Raw genomic sequence first — 17,561 nt, forward strand, 5'->3', positions numbered from 1 at the left:
AGTGAAAGATCAGATACTATTTATGTAGTTAATTCTATTAAAATTTAGAGACATATATGGATATTGATAAGTATGAGGACCAAAAATGTGCAAATGGCAAACTATAGGAGGGGCCACTATAGGAACTAAATTCGCATATCTATCTTTCACAAAATCTAAAATAAGAAGGAATAAGTATAGAATAGAGATCATGCTCATAGTATAGGGAAGGAATGGTTATTCTCATTGAAAATGAAATGACTATTCTTAAGAAAAAAATATATAAGCAAAAGAATAGAATGGAGATACAATTCACTATTTTGTTCCCTTCTTCGTTCCATCATAATCATAAATGGTCTTAAGGGAAATAAAACCCATCATTCAATCTTCAAAATTCATTAAATGTGTGGCTTTTAATGTACATAGGCGGCGCACTTTGGAGAAGAAGCTATTGTCTGGATTCGTGCATGCTATGCCGCTTCTCCTCAAAATTTACAACACTATAAATAAACATTTAAACACTTTTAATTATTTTTTTTTTATTGAAATAAATTCAAAACTTCTAACTTTTCAAAACTAGGGTTTCAGCCCAAAAACCTTAACTCTTTCAATTGTGCCGCCACCGCCTTCGATACCTTTGGTCACGACCTTCATCGTAGTTGATAGTCGACATCCATTCACCAATAGGAGGTTGTCATCATGGCCAACCATGAGAAGAAATGTCATTGCATGTTCGAATTTAGGCGCTAGCTTCAACTTCGAAATCATTGGATGAAGAACTATAAAACCCTAATGTTTTTGTCACCCTTCACTAGCAATATCGATCAACATAAAGCATACCCACTTGGTCCCATAAAAATAAAGAATATCATTTTAAAATTTTTAGTATAAAGACCAATGAAACAAAAATTTGTAGAAGCACCTAAAGAAACAGAGTGTATTAATACAAGGACCTCAATCCTGAGAGTTGTACACAATTAGAGGACATCATTGAAATGATAGATGCAGACCTGATTTGTAAATTGTAACCTCACTAGTCATATAGTCGCCGATCCTAACTCTCCGATTAAATTGTCCAATGGAACTTCTAGTATTGAACTTAAGCTCCCTTTAGTCAATGTATTGCAGAGTAATATGCGAAGACTGATGAAGATCCGTACTATTTCCTAAATGAGTTTACCCACATGTGTAGCATCTGAAAGAGGTCGCAAGGGCTAATAGAGGTCACATTCCGTTTGTTTGTCCTTCCATAATTACATAATAAATAAAATACTAAATCTTTTGAAGTTAAATTATTCTAATAAAGTTTAAGCTATTTCTGAAAAACCAAAAAGGAAAAAATATAATCCAATTGATAAATTATTTGTAAATCCTATATAAATAGTACTAATATACATTCAAGAAAAATGCAGTTATTTTTAAAGCAAATTTTTTTTTTATCATAACTATATGCTAATTCAAAGTCTCATGTTGATAATAATATAATACTAATTTTCAAAATAAATTGAAATATAATAACTACACTAAAATAGAAAGTAGAATATTAAATGCAAGTGAAAAAGAAGATAGGAAGCGAGTCATTTTCTTTTATAGGAAAAAATAAAATATCTAATCACTCTTACTTGATTCTCTCTCATACTCTAATTTACTGTCCTACTCTATTCTCTCTTCTATTTTATTTTATCTTCATTTAACCCATTTAACTAAATTTCTTAATATTTGTGCATAAAAGAAATGCCTCAACTTAGTTGGCACGGATGAGGTAGTTATTAATTTTTGAAAATTATGTGTTAGTATTAAATTTGTGTCAATTGAATTGCATGAATGCATGAGTTTTCTTTCGTTGCAAGTTTGTGGTTGAGTTTGTTGCTTTATTTGTTTATCGAGCGACGAACAACGAAGAATGCTCGAATTTATTCAACATCGCGCTCGGAACAAAATTTGGTTTACCCAACACCCATATCCATTTTACAACCCTAATAAATAATAAATAATAAATAAATAATTTACATAACCCCTTAAAATGAAATAAAATAAAATAAACATAATTCACCCCTCAAAATAAAATATAGCAGTAATAAAATAAAATAAACATAACCTAACAAATTGTAGGAAAAATAACTGCAGTGGAGATATTTTCGTAGTAGGATCTCGCTTGCCATAAATATAAAACTATAAAACCCTTCACTTTCAGTGACCTAGCTAGAGCACTTTTCTAGCCGCTTCATATAATTTCCTTCTCTTCCAAAACTCAATCCCTTCTCCAAGAGGTATATCTTTCTTCTTAATTCTCCAATAATTTTTACTTCCAGTGAGTTTTCTTAGATATGTTCCTCTCTGCATGTGTTGTAGTCGAAATGCGTTAATCTTTGCTTGTATTTGCAATTCAGAATAAAATCTAGATTTTTTTTAAAATTTATTTTGGAAATCTGTCATTTTCCCCTCTTTTAAGGTGCGGTTTATGTATTTTGTGTGGTGCGATGATATTATTATTATGCCTACAGCATATAATTTTCACCGGATGTTGTTTGTTTCTGATACGGTGACAACAGAAGGAAGAGGTGAAATATAGTTTTTCCTTAGTTAGTGATCCGTGCTTTTATAGGAATTTATTTCTTGTTTTTGACATAATGGTGCTGAATTAGTCACTTTCTTAACCATAATTGGTTGGCAGGATGGAGTAATTGGATTGTTATGGCTTCTTAATTGATTACAGTCTTATTTAGAGGATCTAATGTACCTGTTTGTTTCCATCTGATGTTTAAATGTGATGTGAAACTTTTGGTTGTTGATATGTGTGGTTTTCTTGTAGTTCTTTGATTAAGATTTGATTATATAGTTGTTTCATTCAGCTTCTCACGAGTATGGCATGCTTTAACAAAGTTGGAACAATGCTAAGGCAAAACATATCTGCCTCTAGTGCAATTAGTGGGCAATCCTCGATGTTTAATGCTATCCGCTGCATGTCCACCAAGCTTTTCATTGGAGGTTTTTTCTTTCTTGGATTTTACCATTCTTACTTTGTTTGTGTGTGGTAGTTGCTTTATGACCTGATGTGCATGTTATGTCCTTTTGCTAGGGCTTTCTTACGGAACTGACGAACAGTCTCTCAGAGATGCCTTTTCTAGCTTCGGTGATGTTGACTCAGGTTAGTGAGTGTGTGGAAATGCTTGTTGCAACACAAAGTATCTTGATGTGCATATGCTCACAAAAATTTGTTCAACCAGAATCTTATAAATTAGTCCTATTAGTTTTGGTACTGTCCACGCGTTTGTGCTGAACGCACAGGCTGTGTAATGCCTACATTTCACTCATACTGAAATGAATTCAGTCTTAAATGCTTTGGACCGATGAAGGCCACCCTCTCTGTTGATTGCATTAGAGCCTTGGACAAAGAGTTTAATGGACTAAAACATAGTGTTGTTAATGTTTGGTTGAAGTAGTTGCTTCCTTCTATCTATTAACTTAGCTATTTGTATGCAGCAAAAGTTGTAGTCGACAGAGATTCTGGAAGATCAAGAGGGTTTGGTTTTGTGTGTTTCACTAGCGAAGAGGCTGCTAACTCGGCTCTATCAGCAATGGATGGACAGGTCAGAGTCTGAGTACTAATATTAACTGCGCAAAGCAATGATGGTTTTACAGCATAATAACTTTCTTCGACATGCCTCTAGCATTGTTTGATTCACATATTTGTCACCTCTCTGCAGGAACTGAATGGTAGGAACATCCGCGTGAGCCAGGCCACGGAGAGACCTCCTCGCAATAGCTATGGTGGTGGGGGTGGTGGGAGTTATGGAGGCAATAGCTATGGCCGTGGTGGTGGTGGCGGCGGCGGCGGCGGTTATGGAGGCGGGTACGGCAACAGAGATGATAGTTACTAGTCTACATATTTTGCTTGCTTGCTTAGTTGTTTTTGGCTCTACTAGTTTAACATTGTAGGACACAAAGTAGCAGTCTTGCATTGTTTTCCCTTTAACAGTGTTCCTTTTCATTTAGTTGTAATAAATAGAGGATGATTTCGAGTTTGCTCTGCTTCAATCCAAGTCTCATAAAACTGCAGTGTTCTACTTTCTACGTCTATAATTTATTGCTCAATAAAAATTTCTGAGCCACACTGGCTGGTGCATTTTTCTTAATAATAATAAAGTATATGAGTCTTAATTACTGTTTATAGTAGTAATTGAAAATAATGACAATGATGATAGTTTAAATTAGTCACCTATATTCACAATGAGCTGCTAGCCGAGGATGATGATTGAATTACTTAGCAAATTAATAAGTAACTTTAATTTGTCAAAACAAATACTTAACTCTATATTTTATGTAGTAGTATAATTTAAGGTTATATTCTATTTTAATTATTTTATTCTAAAAAATTATAATCTCATAATAATTTGAATTAACTTGGAGTAATAAACTGTATAATTACCACATCATTTTTTATTTTAAAAAAAAAACATAATATCATCTTATTATATCTTACTAAAATGGTTACTAAAAATAAATTAATAATAAAAGAAAATAAATCCGATGAATTTATGAACTATAATAATTAAAAATATTTAAAGTATGCAACTAAACGTATATACATATATATTATCAAATTACCTGATTATTATATCTTATTCAATTTTAAATAAAACCTCATCGTATTTCATATACTCCATATTATCAAAGTACTCCTACATTAATTATAGTAAAGTAGTCATCAATTATTGATTGATTTTAGTAGTTTGTCTCGAGACATGTATATAGGCTAAAAACAATGAGTAGACCAAAATTCGTTTTGCATATTGCTGCATTTATGGTTATTTGGCCTACAAACGATATAGACAGACGTTTAGAGATGAAAAGTCTTCAATATAGTTAGAGACATGAATCAATTAATTAAGATGAAAAAGTCAGCCTATATGATCTTCTTTCAAAAGTAATCGGGTGGTTGCAACTTGCATTAAGATTGCATTAATGCATTAATTATCATTTGGTTTAGTGGTTTATGGATGAGGATATGGTCTCATTAATTATAAGATTTCACTTCCTATATAAATCCCTTTTTAGTGGTCGATCAATCAACAAATCCAGATTTTAATTTGTTACTACTAAACAACATGGTTACGAAGCTTCTTCTTGTTTTGTTTCTGAGTGGCCTAGTTTTCTGCGCCACCAATGCGGGCATGCTTGCCGATGAATCCGAGGCTTCTTACAATGATGAGAAGTTCCTTGGTGGTGGCTCGGGTGGCGGGTTTGGCGGAGGTGGAGGCTCGGGTGGAGGATTTGGTGGAGGTTCGGGAGGAGGAGGAGGCCTTGGCGGAGGTGGAGGCTCGGGTGGAGGATTTGGTGGAGGTTCGGGAGGAGGAGGCGGTCTTGGCGGAGGTGGAGGCTCGGGTGGAGGGTTTGGCGGAGGTTCGGGTGGAGGAGGCGGTTTTGGAGGGGGTGGAGGCTCGGGTGGCGGGTTTGGTGGAGGAGGAGGCTCGGGTGGAGGGTTTGGTGGAGGTTCGGGTGGAGGAGGTGGCCTTGGCGGTGGTGGTGGTTCTGGCGGCGGTTTTGGTGGAGGTTCAGGCGGAGGAGGTGGATTTCCATGAAAAGCTACGTCGACCAGCATTCCACTTAATTACTAAATCATCTACTACTGTCCAATAAATATAAAAGTTTGGTGTGGAAATATTGTCATGCTTTTGTACGTAGTTGCATGCCCATGAGGAAGTGCTATAAGAAATAGGCAATGTTTTACAAATCAAACCCGTGAGTGTACCGATAAAGCAACTACTTAAATGCATTTTATAATAGAATATGAGTGAAATGAGAAAATGAGTTAGTGGAAAGTGAAGTATATCTACCCTTTATAGTAAAAGTTAACCGAGATTCCTAATGGCGATCGGGCTAAAATAGTAAAGCGGGACTCCTAATGGCGGACTGAGGGAGTAACAGTCAAGACTGATCAAAATAAAAAACATCCAACTTTTTAAAAAATAATTTCGAAACAAAATATGAATCCAATTTTTGGAAACAACGGCTGTACAATCGGAATAATCCTGATTAAAGATTTACTAAGAATATTTAAATTAGAAAATAAACATTTAATATGAAATTTTACATTTATTATTGCGGAGTTTGCAATTCTAGCAGGGGCGAAACGACGCCTCAAATAGAACCAGATCATGCTCGCTCCTCAACAACAACATCGAGGTTTCAGGGAACACACATAAGTTGTTTGATTATGCCTATGAGATGTATCAGCGTCTACAATGACATTGATTTAGCTATAGCATTGTTTCTTAGTTTTTTGACAACAATTTCTCCAATTTTTCCCTTTGTTGGCAATCCAAACGCCTGTTGGATATTGGAATCAATAAGTGCCGCGTCACTTTTATATTTGGAGAGAATATGGATATAGATATATTTCACCAAATAGTGAATATGATATTTTTTATTGGATGATTCTTTTGAATGAATAAAATGGTGGAGATTACTATGATATTTATAGATACATACATTACTCTTCACTAAGGGAACATGACTTTTTACTAAGGTACATAACTCTTTACTAAAGTACATGACTCTTCATCAAAGTATATGACTCTTCAAGAAGGTAGATGTCTCTTCATTGAGAACCATGACTACAAATTACTTTTTCAACACCCCCTCTTAATTTGCAATCTTGAACATATCACGGGTCTTCTCAAATTTCTCTACTAGAACTGCTTTAGTAAGGAAATCCGCAAGCTGCTCTTTTGTTCCAACATATTCCAAACTGATTTCTTCTTTGTTCACCATATCTTGGATGAAATGATGACGCAACTCAATATACTTTGATCTTGAATGGAACACTTTCTGTAATTTATCACTTGTTGTCATAGGAGAGAAAACTGGATTGCAGTTCTCCATGTGAAATTTCTTCAAACGATCTTCAATGTAGTTTTCTTGTGATATGAGTATTTTTCCTCCAGATTGCTTTACTCGGATTCCAAGAAAATACTTCATGATTCCCAAATCTGTCATTTTGAATTCCTCCATCATTCTTTTCTTGAAATCTTCTATCATATGTATGTTAGTACCCACATAGATAAGATCATCTACATAGATGCAAACAATCATCATATCATGATTCTCTTTTTTCACATATAAAGAAGGCTCTTGGAGCTTGTTTGAGGCCATATAGAGCTTTCTTCAATATGTACACCTTGGCTTCTTCTCCTTCAACACAAAAACCTTGAGGTTGTTCAGCAAACACCTCTTCCTCTAGCTCTCTGTTTAGAAAAGCTGACTTGACATCGACTTGAAATACTTGAAGCTCAAGTTGTGCTGCAGGTGCAAGTACAACACGAATAGTATCCATTCTCACAATTGGTGCAAAAGTTTCTGTGAAGTCAATTCCCGGCTGTTGCGAGTACTCTTTCGCCACAAGTCTGGCTTTATGCTTTTGAATGCTTCCATCTTCTTGATATTTTGTTTTATAGATCCATTTCAATACAATGACATCTTTATGTATTGGTCTATTGACTCCCAAGTTCTGGCTCACTAGTATAAAGAGCAAATTCGGATACCTCATATATTTCTCGTAATGAACGAACCTATCTTATTAGAGATTCTGGACTTGAATCTGCAACTTGATTAGGAGGACTTTGTGGAGTAGAATTTGGACTTTGAGGAGAAGGAACGACATGATCTTCTTCATCGTCTACATTTGATAATTCATAATCATCTAGAGATAGATGCTCGACTGATTTTTCTTTCCACCAGTTCCATGATGTTGTTTCATCAAAGATCATATTTTTTCTCATGTGACTGCTGCAATTGCTATCCATGTACAGTGCTTCTTATGATTGATGTTCAGGAATCATAAAGGAGAAGAGTTGTTCACCTTCATCTTTGGAAAAATGTGCTACATTTTGCTTCCCTTCTTTCTTTTGATGGTAGCAATCCCTTTGCGAATAATTTGAATTCTTGCAATTTTTGCACTTGAAATAACACTCGTTTGTGTTAAAATTAGCCTTTTTGCAAATTTTGCAATAAAGACTTGAATTTCTTGATTGATCTTGATACTAACTCACGTGGCGGACCCACGACGAGGGCCATGACGAGGCGGCTTCGAGATGGACTTGCTACATTCATTCAAAAGTCCATGCGGGAGGAGCCTAGGACGACAGAGGAGCCGACGGTGAGGATCGTGCTGAAAAACGAGGGTCAACCGGAGGGACAGGAAGAACGCCCGACCGGGCGAAATACCGGCGGACTCCAGAACGAAAACCCGGGTGGATTTTTTGCATCCTGCAATTTACCCGACCGGGTGAAACGTCCGATACTTAGATTTTGTGGGTCAAATTTCTATTTTTGGACCCTTAGTATAAATACCTTTAGATGTCATTTCTTTTGATGGATTTTTGCTGAATTAAAGTTTCTACCCTAAAGAGTTTCCTCTTTGAGGATTGTATCCAATTCCTTTCTTGAAGGTTGCTTGTTTCCATCATTCATTGATTTAAGTAGAGGTATGCATCAATGGGGTGTATTCATTGAGAAGTGGAGCCAAGGGGTGATAGAGCTATTGAAAGTTGCCTAGGGTTGTTTCCATTGTTTTGGTCAAGGTCCTATGATTATAACTCTTTTATCTCATCATTATACACATGTTTTCCATTCCTAATCTTCCATCAATTCTTATTTAGATTCAATTTTTGTTGGTTGGATCTTTTATTATCTTTTGCTTTGTGTTGAGAAATTGAAAATAGCCTCACAAAAAAATACCTAGATCAAGCATCATCAATGGATAAATTCTTGGGAAATGGATCATAATATACATGGATCCTTATCAGATCTCATCCTCTTCCTTGAAAAGATATGCCATTATTTTGAAATGTTTGTCCTCAAAATTTCCCTTTGCTTTGTTGTTGTTTTGAGTTCGAAAAATTTATCGACCCAAATGCTTCATCTAGGGGATGATTTCAAGACCTTTCAATTCGTTCTTCATGCGCTTGAAGGGAGCATGTAAGATCATGTAGAGTATAAGTTGATAAATCCTTAGACTCTTCGATAGCGGCCACAATGTAATCATATTTTGGTGGAAGACTCCAAAGGACCTTTTGAACAATTTTCTTTTATTTAATTACTTCTCCAAGACTTCTAATTTGATTCACGATCTCGGCGACTCGGGTAAGATAGATTTGCATTGTTTTACCATTTTTCTTTCACAAATTATCAAACTCTCTCCAAAGAGATTGTAGTTTGATAGAAGTTACCTTGTCATTGCCGTGAAATCCTTCCTTTAATATATTCCAAGCTTCTTTGGATCATTTGATACCATGAATTCTTGGATATATGAATTTGCCCGGCCCTTGTTGAATAAATCTCAAGGCGCTTGCATCTCTCTTCATATTTTTCTTGAAAGTCATTTTGTTGATTTTGGCTCCATGCCTCTCCATTAATTTGTTGTTGTCGTGGTTCTTGAAATCCATCTTCCACATTATCCCATAGATCTTGAGACAAAATATAGTCTCCATTTGATTACTCCAATAAGCGAAGTGCTCTCCTTCGAAGATAGGAACTTGATTTGGAGTATAAGAAAACATGGAAATGCATGATGCCATGTTAAAGATCAAGGCTCTGATATCACTTTGTTGGATATTGGAATCAATAAGTATTGCAGCACTTTTATATTTAGAGAGAATATGGTTATAGATATATTTCAAGGAAGGAATTGGATACATTCCTCAAAGAGGAAAAACTCACAAAAGAGATATCTTAATCACAATCTTATCTTAATCTCGAATGAAAAATGACACCAAAAATGTATTTATACTAGGAGCCCAAAATGTGAAAAAGGCCCACAAAAACTAAGTCTCGGGTGAATTGTGCGGTCCAAAACGGTGTTTCTTCTGGAATCTGGAAATGCTTCACAACACTTTCACCCGGTCGGGTGATTTTCATGGTGAAAACACCCGCCCGGGTGTTCCTTCTGGAGCTCCCTGCCTGTTCTGCGCGGCTTTAGTAAATCGTCCATAACTCTCTCCTCCGAACTCCGATTGGGGCGTGTAAGATACCCACGCGAAGATCTCTCAAAGACGAAGATAATTGTGGCAGTTTCAAAGCATTTGGAAGTCATCTTGATGGGCATAATACTGATTGAAGACAGATGCAGGTACAAGCTTTGGTGTACGGCTTCCATGGCCGTATCATCCTCCCCTTCTTGGAAAGGATTTGTCCTCAAATCTGAGCCTTCCCTCTTCCTCGCTTCCCTGGCCATCCCTCGAGCTGTATTGGGTATGTGGCATGACCTCCCTCTTATCCTCCATGGCTCACGCCGAGAGGGACACTCTTGACGTCTGGCAACCGTGGTCATATATAATGATGAGATAAAAGAGTTATGACCATAGGACCTTGACCAAAAGAATGGAAACAACCCTAGGCAACTTTTAATAGCTCTATCACCCCTTGGCTCCACTACTCAATGGATACACCCCATTGATGCATACCTCTACTTGAATCAACCTATGAAATTGAGACAAGCAACCTTCAAGGAAGGAATTGGATACATTCCTCAAAGAGGAAAAACTCACAAAAGAGATATCTTAATCACAATCTTATCTTAATCTCGAATGAAAAATGACACCAAAAATGTATTTATACTAAGAGCCCAAAATGTGAAAAAGGCCCACAAAAACTAAGTCTCGGGTGAATTGTGCGGTCCAAAACACCCGCCCGGGTGTTTCTTCTGGAATCTGGAAATGCTTCACAACACTTTCACCCGGTCGGGTGATTTTCATGGTGAAAACACCCGCCCGGGTGTTCCTTCTGGAGCTCCCTGCCTGTTCTGCGCGGCTTTAGTAAATCGTCCATAACTCTCTCCTCCGAACTCCGATTGGGGCGTGTAAGATACCCACGCGAAGATCTCTCAAAGACGAAGATAATTGTGGCAGTTTCAAAGCATTTGGAAGTCATCTTGATGGGCATAATACTGATTGAAGACAGATGCAGGTACAAGCTTTGGTGTACGGCTTCCATGGTCGTATCATCCTCCCCTTCTTGGAAAGGATTTGTCCTCAAATCTGAGCCTTCCCTCTTCCTCGCTTCCCTGGCCATCCCTCGAGCTGTATTGGGTATGTGGCATGACCTCCCTCTTATCCTCCATGGCTCACAAGGTAGCTGGAAACAAACCATTGCATATTGATGCGGAAGACGTCCGTGTGACGCTTGGATTTCCAAAAGGTTCTATGCCAATCAGATGGAAGGAAATGCGTGAGAGTCATCCGTACGCCGATGGGATTGCAGATCATATTGGCAAAGATAAAAATCACCTTCTAGACACTGATGTTGAGAATGAGATGTTTGCAGACATGGAGGGAGGGATAGACTTCAAAAAATGTTTCATAATCTTAATGGAAACTGCTTTGATTGAAACACCCGGGGACGGCTACTTGAAGCCAAAGATTATGAGCTTCGTAGATGGCGTGTCTAACGTAAGCCAATACAATTGGTGTGCGTACACTATTTCTACGATGTTTATTACTCGCAAGAATTGGGAAATCAGGAAAGGCAAACACTTTAGTGGTCCTATCATTTTATTATTGGTACGAGTTTATAGATTTTTATGCAATCTTTTCTATATGTTACGCAACTATTGAGTAACCTTATGCTATGTGTCTTAGCTTTGCTATGTGGACCGCATGGTACATTGCACAAGGATAGTGGAACGACGTTTTCCGACCTTCTTAGGTTGGAATGCTGAAAATTTGAAGAAGCGACAGAAGGATGAGACGATAACCGGAGGATTTGGAAAATCATACATCACTGAAACATTAAGCAATGATGTACTACGCAGCCAGAAAGACATCTTTTCTAAAGAAGAAGAAAAAATTTGTGCTGAGGGCAACAACAATCCACATTACCCACCGAGTAATAAGGATGGCAAGGAATCCAATATTCACAAAACGTATTACCGTGAATTGGTGTTGGCTGGGAAAAAAATTGCTGATGCAATTGCTGCTTTCGTGGCTAAGCTAGCAGGAGGACCAGAAGATTTCCGCGATAAGGAATGCTTCAGGATGGCAGCTTACTTTGGCAGGACACTCATTGGTTTGTCAGAGAAGCCGGATGGCACTGCTGAAGAAACTGTTGTAAACTTCACACGGGCTATGGAAGACGAGGATTTGAATGATCCATAATTCTTAGAAGCACTAGAAGCCATGATGAAAGCCATAGACACAAGGTTGGAATTTGAGAACTTTGTTCCAAACTTCAACTTATTCAATACTCAGGTAATTGAGGCATTTGAGTTTAGTTCATATGCATTTTAATAGCAACCTAAAGCTTAATGTGTCTTATAAGTTGCTATATAAGTAATTGTTTTGTTTTTAATAGGACTCTGAATTTTAGAATATGGATGATCCTGTTGGTGACAATGATATAGATAACAATATACCCATGTACGACGAGATTGGGTAATATTGATCCAAACACAACAGTCAACGGTGTTGTCGCTAGGTCAGACCGTATTGTTGAGCAGCACAACAAGCAGGCTAATATTAACCCTAGCGGTGTGGCACCTGAAAACTCAAATTCTAAAGATCCCTGTGACAACGGTAAAGTTTTTGAAAATAAGGTAACCACAACAATGAATCAGCGGAAAACAGTGCATTCACATTTTGAGTTATTATTGACTGTCCATTTAACCAGATGAGATGAACTTAATTCTGTTTTTTTTTTGGCTTAATTTGATGTTAAATTTGGTTAATTTGTTTGAATTGTTGGGTATTTTGAAGTTATGCATAAGCTGTTTGATAGATTGCTTACTTTGTGATGAACTATGCTTATTGCGTACTCTGCACAGTGCGATGCATTGCTTAATTCAGAAACTTGCTTATTGTTTTTATATGTGATACGCTGAAATGTAGCAACAACACAACCACCATGGTGCTTCCAATTCGCCTGCAACTTCAAAGAATGTTTCTGAGAAGGAGAAACAAGAGAATGTCGTAAAAATAAAACACATCAGCGGTAAAGTTTGTGAAAATAAGGTAACCACTTCAGCGGAAAACAATGCATTCAACATTTTGAGTTATTATTGACTGTCCATTCAACCAGATGAGATTAACTTAATTTTATTTTTTTTGTTGGCTTAATTTGATGTTAAATTTGGTTATTTGGTTTGAAATATTGTGTATTCTGAAGATACGCATAAGCAATTTGATAGATTGCTTACTTTGTGATTAACTATGCTTATTGCATACTCTGCACAATCAGATGCATTGCTTAATTCAGAAACTTGCTTATAGTTTTTATATGTGACGCGCTGAAATGTAGCAACAGGACAGCCACCATGGTGCTTCCAATTCTCCTGCAACTTCAAAGAATGTTTCTGAGAAGGAGAAACATGAGAAGGTTGTAAAAGCAAAACAAGTTGCATTGAAAATACCGGCAGCTGATAACGAGAACATGAACAACTCCGTATGAAGTCCAGCAATTGATTAGCAAACAAAACATTCACCTTCTGAGTTTTATGCAGTGACCTTAATCATTGAACTTCTTGTTTCAGGTTGGTGGATGGCGAAAGGAGTTTCAACCAAATGCCAATAACAAAAAAGGCAAAAAAATCGAAGTTTATGTGTCAAAAGGAAAAGGGAAAGAAGTTGTTGAGGTACATCTATTTAGGACCACTGATGTCATGTTTATTTATTGCAATGCAAAATCTGTATAGATTTATGCAAAATTCAAGGAAACAATGCAAAATTTGTATTGATTTATGCAACATTCGAGGAAGTAAATATTTCTTATGTAATTTTATGTGGAATAAAATTCAAAGTAAATAACAAACTATGCAACTGTGCAGGACACGAGTAAACCAAGCTTGAGAAACCGGGCGAAACTGGCAGCACCGGAATCATTGCGCTCACCGTTCAATGAAAGATGTATCAAGATGTCTTACCATCTCAACGCCGAAGAGAAGGAGGTTTACTATTGGATCCTAGCAACGAGGGATGAAGCAACGTAAGTGTTTGTCCATTGTGTTTTGTACTAGGAATGCAACAACACATCATTATCAGTTCTAATCCAGTTTGTTTCTCAGAGATGAGATCGTGTGCAACTACTATGACATTATTGTCACACACGAAGACATTGCATCTTTGGTTCCTTACTGCAAAATTATCAAGGGTGTAATTGATGGATGGAGCTGTCTGAACGAGATGGAGGGTTTTAAAGGACCAGCTTCACCTTCTAGGCTTTTCCTAACTAGTAATCCATGCGTATGAACCTACAAATATCTTCTCTTTATATTTGTAGCTCAACTTGAGCGTGACACTTGTTTATTTTTCATACTTGTAGTTTTATAACATTGTCCAACAGCCCACACACTGGGATGAAATGAAGGCAACAACTAAGTTCAAACACTCCGTATTGGATGAAGTGAAACAAATTGGAGACTTCCAGTGGTTTGACTACAACCTGGTTAGTTTTATTATTTTGTTAAATTATTCTAATGTTTACTCAAATTAGTAATACAGTTGATACTTAATGTTTTTATGTAAGCAGATCTTCTTTCCAATTCTCCAAAGTGATCACTGGTATCTTGTGTGTTTTAACTTATTGAAGCATGCAATCAGTATAATTGACAATGCCAAACTAGCCAGGAAGGATTATGTAATTGGAAAATATGGAGACATCCCTGCAAAATTGGTATGCATTAACTCAGCTTACTCTGTGTAATGCAAAATATGTTTGAAATACCATGACTCATTCACCTTGAATCATTGTCGTAAATGCAGAAGAAATACTTTCTACATATGTTGGACTCATGTGGTTATACGAAACAAGTTGCTGCTTTGAGAAAAGATGAACCAACAGTGCTGCCAATAGAGTGGACGACTGCAACAAACAAGGTCGACAGTGGAGTGTACGTAATGAGGCACATGGAGACATACATGGGCCAAAAAGCAAATGAATGAAAGTGCGGACTTACTCCTAGAAGCGTTTTGTCATTGCAATACTTGAGAGCCAAAATAAGCAAAGAGCTGCTATTTGGGGATTCAAACGCAGTGACGTATCAAGTCATGCAACTTACCAAACAGTGCAATGAGGAAGGGAAGATGAAAGGGCCAATTGATGTTGAGAAAATGATTGCAGAGTACTCTAAATAGTGACGCACAAGAGTTTGTGAAGCAGATTTTTAACGTATAATGCAATTGATATTTATTGAACATGCTATTAAGTTTTTGTTTTAAGTTTGTGATGGAAACAGTGGTTTATGACTAGTGGTTTATGACTGTTAGTTGATATTTAATTTTTGACTTGGAGATGCCTTACTCTAGTTGAATTGTGAATAAATTTTTTTGGCATCAATGCGAACGTCTATTAATTGTGATGCAATTATTTATCTATTTTATGCAGCCAAATCTTATATATTTAGGATGCCATTATCTGGCAGGTGTTTTCCTGTCGTTTTTTTAAATGTCTTTATTTTTCTTAATGCAATTTTGTAATGACATTTATGCAACTTTGAATGTACAAGAATGCATTTTTTGTGAGCAATGCGAATGTCTATTAATACTTATGCAATTATTTGTCTATTTTAAGCAGCCAAATCATACTATATGTTTACGGTGCTATTATTTTATGTAGGTGTTATGTTCGATTTTTTTTATATCTTTAACCGTGTTAATGCAACTTTATAATGATATTACTGCATAACTTGGCATTGACAATAACTAGATTTTTTACTGTTAGGAATATGATCAACTCAAGCTGATATAAAAACTTTCACCAATCCCAATTCAAATAGAATTGCACTGTAAAAACTTGAAAGAGTCATTGGTACGATATAATTCTGTTTGAAAATGAATAATTAAAACAACGTATGCAAGTTAAATGAAATAAAGCAACCGTGTTCTTCAAACTTTCTCCTTCCCCTTGCCCTCGCTCTGTCTACCACAATTTCTCGAGTCGTGGTAGCCGATTTCATTGGATTTTCCACATCTTCGTTTAGGTTTACTAGCATTCAGGATGGCTGCCTCTTTTTTGGACTTCTTTTGACTGCATGAACCCTTTGTCCTAACAACTTTAGGAGGATGAACATCAATTTCAATTGGTCTTGGATGACCATAGAATTCTTCAATCATGCTCTTCTTCTCAACTAGTGAGAGGACTGGAAAATCTGATTCAATGCTTTTCCCTAGCTCTTCAACGCCCTCTGTGAATGCAAATACAGTTTCAATTTTGGCTTCAAACTTTCTACCAAATCCCAAGAGTACTTCGTACATTTTGTTCACGGCAAGCTGCTTTGGATTGGCTGCAACCATCAAATCAAAGTCAATGTCCACTTGTCCATGCACTACTTTGGCTAAAGAAGACTTCAACCAGCGCCCATTGAAGTGAACTTCAGGGATCAACTTCACGTCTCTATTCTTAAGTACAACGAAAATGTGATAGCAAAACAAACCCTCCCTAGTGAACAACTTGCAGCCACAATCATATGAATCACGTTCTTTGTCTTACGTCATTGTCCACATCTTTCCATATAGGTCCTTCAAAGTGAAAGTCTCAAAGAATTTATCTTTGACAATAGCATCAATAGGACAGTGAAAACAAGCATCAACTATCTCTTTCTGCACTCTTCTAAAAATATGGTTAGTGTACATTATGGATGCTTGTTTCTCAAATGACAATTCAGTCGCCATAATAGGAATACCAATTGAGTCCAAATAATCCAACTTGGAGCTGGCATTCCTTTGAGATTCCAGAGCATGATCGAAGCTCATTATAAATTCTACAAGATTTGATCGTGGCTTCGTGAATGTCTTATAGAAACTATTCTCACTTTCAGAGACGGAAGTAGTCCTTATTAGAGAACCCATTGGAAAATCCCTAAAGTAAGCTGGAACCCAACGCGCTCTTTGATCAAACATGGTTTTAAACCAATCCACTTCTTCCATTCCATATCGTTCCATTATTCCCAACCACGTTTCCTCAAACTCTTGAGGTTCAATCGTCTCAGACTAGACACACGATTTTATCCCTTTCTTCAGTTCATCGCTGTCAAGCATCTTCTTTGGAACTTTATCAGAAAGCTTAAGAATGATGTGCCACATGCACCATCTATGTCTGGTTCCAACAAAAAACCTTCTCGATAGCAGCTTTCATCCCCTTATCCTGGTCTGTAACAATCATCCTTGGGTACTTGCCCATTGATTCTACAAAATGTTTGAATAACCAGGAATACATTTCTGTCCCTTCGCTAGACAACAATGCAGCTCCGAATGTCACAGGCCTTCCGTGATTGTCTTTCCCAGTGAAAGGGGAAAAAATCATGCAGTACCTGCAACGCGTCCGTCATACATTGTGTGACAATACTTGTAAGAGCATCTCCAATGTCGGCTAGCCAACCGGCTAGCCGATTCGCGTCGCTAGGTTGTCGGCTAGCCGAACCAATGGAGTAGGCCAGCGGGAAATCGGCCAAAATTTCGGCGTGGGCTAGCCGATGGCGTGGCGCTGGCCGCCATTGTGGCTTGCCGATCGGCCAGCGATCGGCCAGCGCCGTATTTTCGATATTTTTTTTGAAAACCTATATAAACGCGATTTTAGTTTCATTTTCATTTGCACCA

The 17,561-nt window shown here is 37.1% G+C and overlaps 3 protein-coding genes across 5 annotated transcripts; 2 read left to right on the plus strand and 1 right to left on the minus strand.

The window, feature by feature from the left end:
• The first annotated feature begins 2,120 nt into the window (after positions 1 to 2,120).
• Positions 2,121 to 4,004, plus strand: LOC125203608 (glycine-rich RNA-binding protein 2, mitochondrial-like). Of its 3 annotated transcripts, none has more exons than XM_048101998.1 (5): positions 2,121 to 2,249; positions 2,832 to 2,967; positions 3,059 to 3,127; positions 3,463 to 3,569; positions 3,687 to 4,004. In XM_048101998.1, exons 2-5 carry the CDS (start codon positions 2,844 to 2,846, stop codon positions 3,858 to 3,860), a joined length of 474 nt encoding a protein of 157 aa, XP_047957955.1. In that variant the 5' UTR covers positions 2,121 to 2,249; positions 2,832 to 2,843; the 3' UTR covers positions 3,861 to 4,004. The 3 variants fall into 3 exon arrangements, with proteins under 3 accessions (XP_047957955.1, XP_047957961.1, XP_047957966.1); XM_048102004.1 differs by having other exon boundaries at positions 2,158 to 2,249; positions 2,819 to 2,967; XM_048102009.1 differs by having other exon boundaries at positions 2,170 to 2,249; positions 2,792 to 2,967.
• A 1,060-nt stretch (positions 4,005 to 5,064) lies between these two features.
• On the plus strand, positions 5,065 to 5,718 carry LOC125203629 (glycine-rich protein 5). Its single transcript, XM_048102022.1, has one exon. The coding sequence runs from the start codon at positions 5,088 to 5,090 to the stop codon at positions 5,559 to 5,561; it is 474 nt and encodes a 157-aa protein (XP_047957979.1). The 5' UTR covers positions 5,065 to 5,087; the 3' UTR covers positions 5,562 to 5,718.
• A 10,133-nt stretch (positions 5,719 to 15,851) lies between these two features.
• Positions 15,852 to 16,907, minus strand: LOC125186403. Its single transcript, XM_048082765.1, has 2 exons — positions 16,456 to 16,907; positions 15,852 to 16,359 (listed from the first exon to the last, which is right to left on the minus strand). Exons 1-2 carry the CDS (start codon positions 16,905 to 16,907, stop codon positions 15,852 to 15,854), a joined length of 960 nt encoding a protein of 319 aa, XP_047938722.1.
• Positions 16,908 to 17,561: the final 654 nt, after the last annotated feature.

The sequence above is a fragment of the Salvia hispanica genome, chromosome 1 (genome assembly GCF_023119035.1).
Source record: "Salvia hispanica cultivar TCC Black 2014 chromosome 1, UniMelb_Shisp_WGS_1.0, whole genome shotgun sequence".
Lineage (NCBI taxonomy): Eukaryota > Viridiplantae > Streptophyta > Magnoliopsida > Lamiales > Lamiaceae > Salvia > Salvia hispanica.

Coding starts and splice junctions, on each gene's coding strand:
- LOC125186403 (XM_048082765.1), bottom strand. CDS start 16,907: ATGGAACGATATGGAATGGAAGAAGTGGATTGGTTTAAAACCATGTTT. Junction 16,360..16,455: donor GGAAAGATGTGGACAATGAC/GTAAGACAAAGA, acceptor ACTTAAGAATAG/AGACGTGAAGTTGATCCCTG.
- LOC125203608 (XM_048101998.1), top strand. CDS start 2,844: ATGGCATGCTTTAACAAAGTTGGAACAATGCTAAGGCAAAACATATCT. Junction 3,128..3,462: donor CTTCGGTGATGTTGACTCAG/GTTAGTGAGTGT, acceptor ATTTGTATGCAG/CAAAAGTTGTAGTCGACAGA. Junction 3,570..3,686: donor TATCAGCAATGGATGGACAG/GTCAGAGTCTGA, acceptor ACCTCTCTGCAG/GAACTGAATGGTAGGAACAT.
- LOC125203629 (XM_048102022.1), top strand. CDS start 5,088: ATGGTTACGAAGCTTCTTCTTGTTTTGTTTCTGAGTGGCCTAGTTTTC.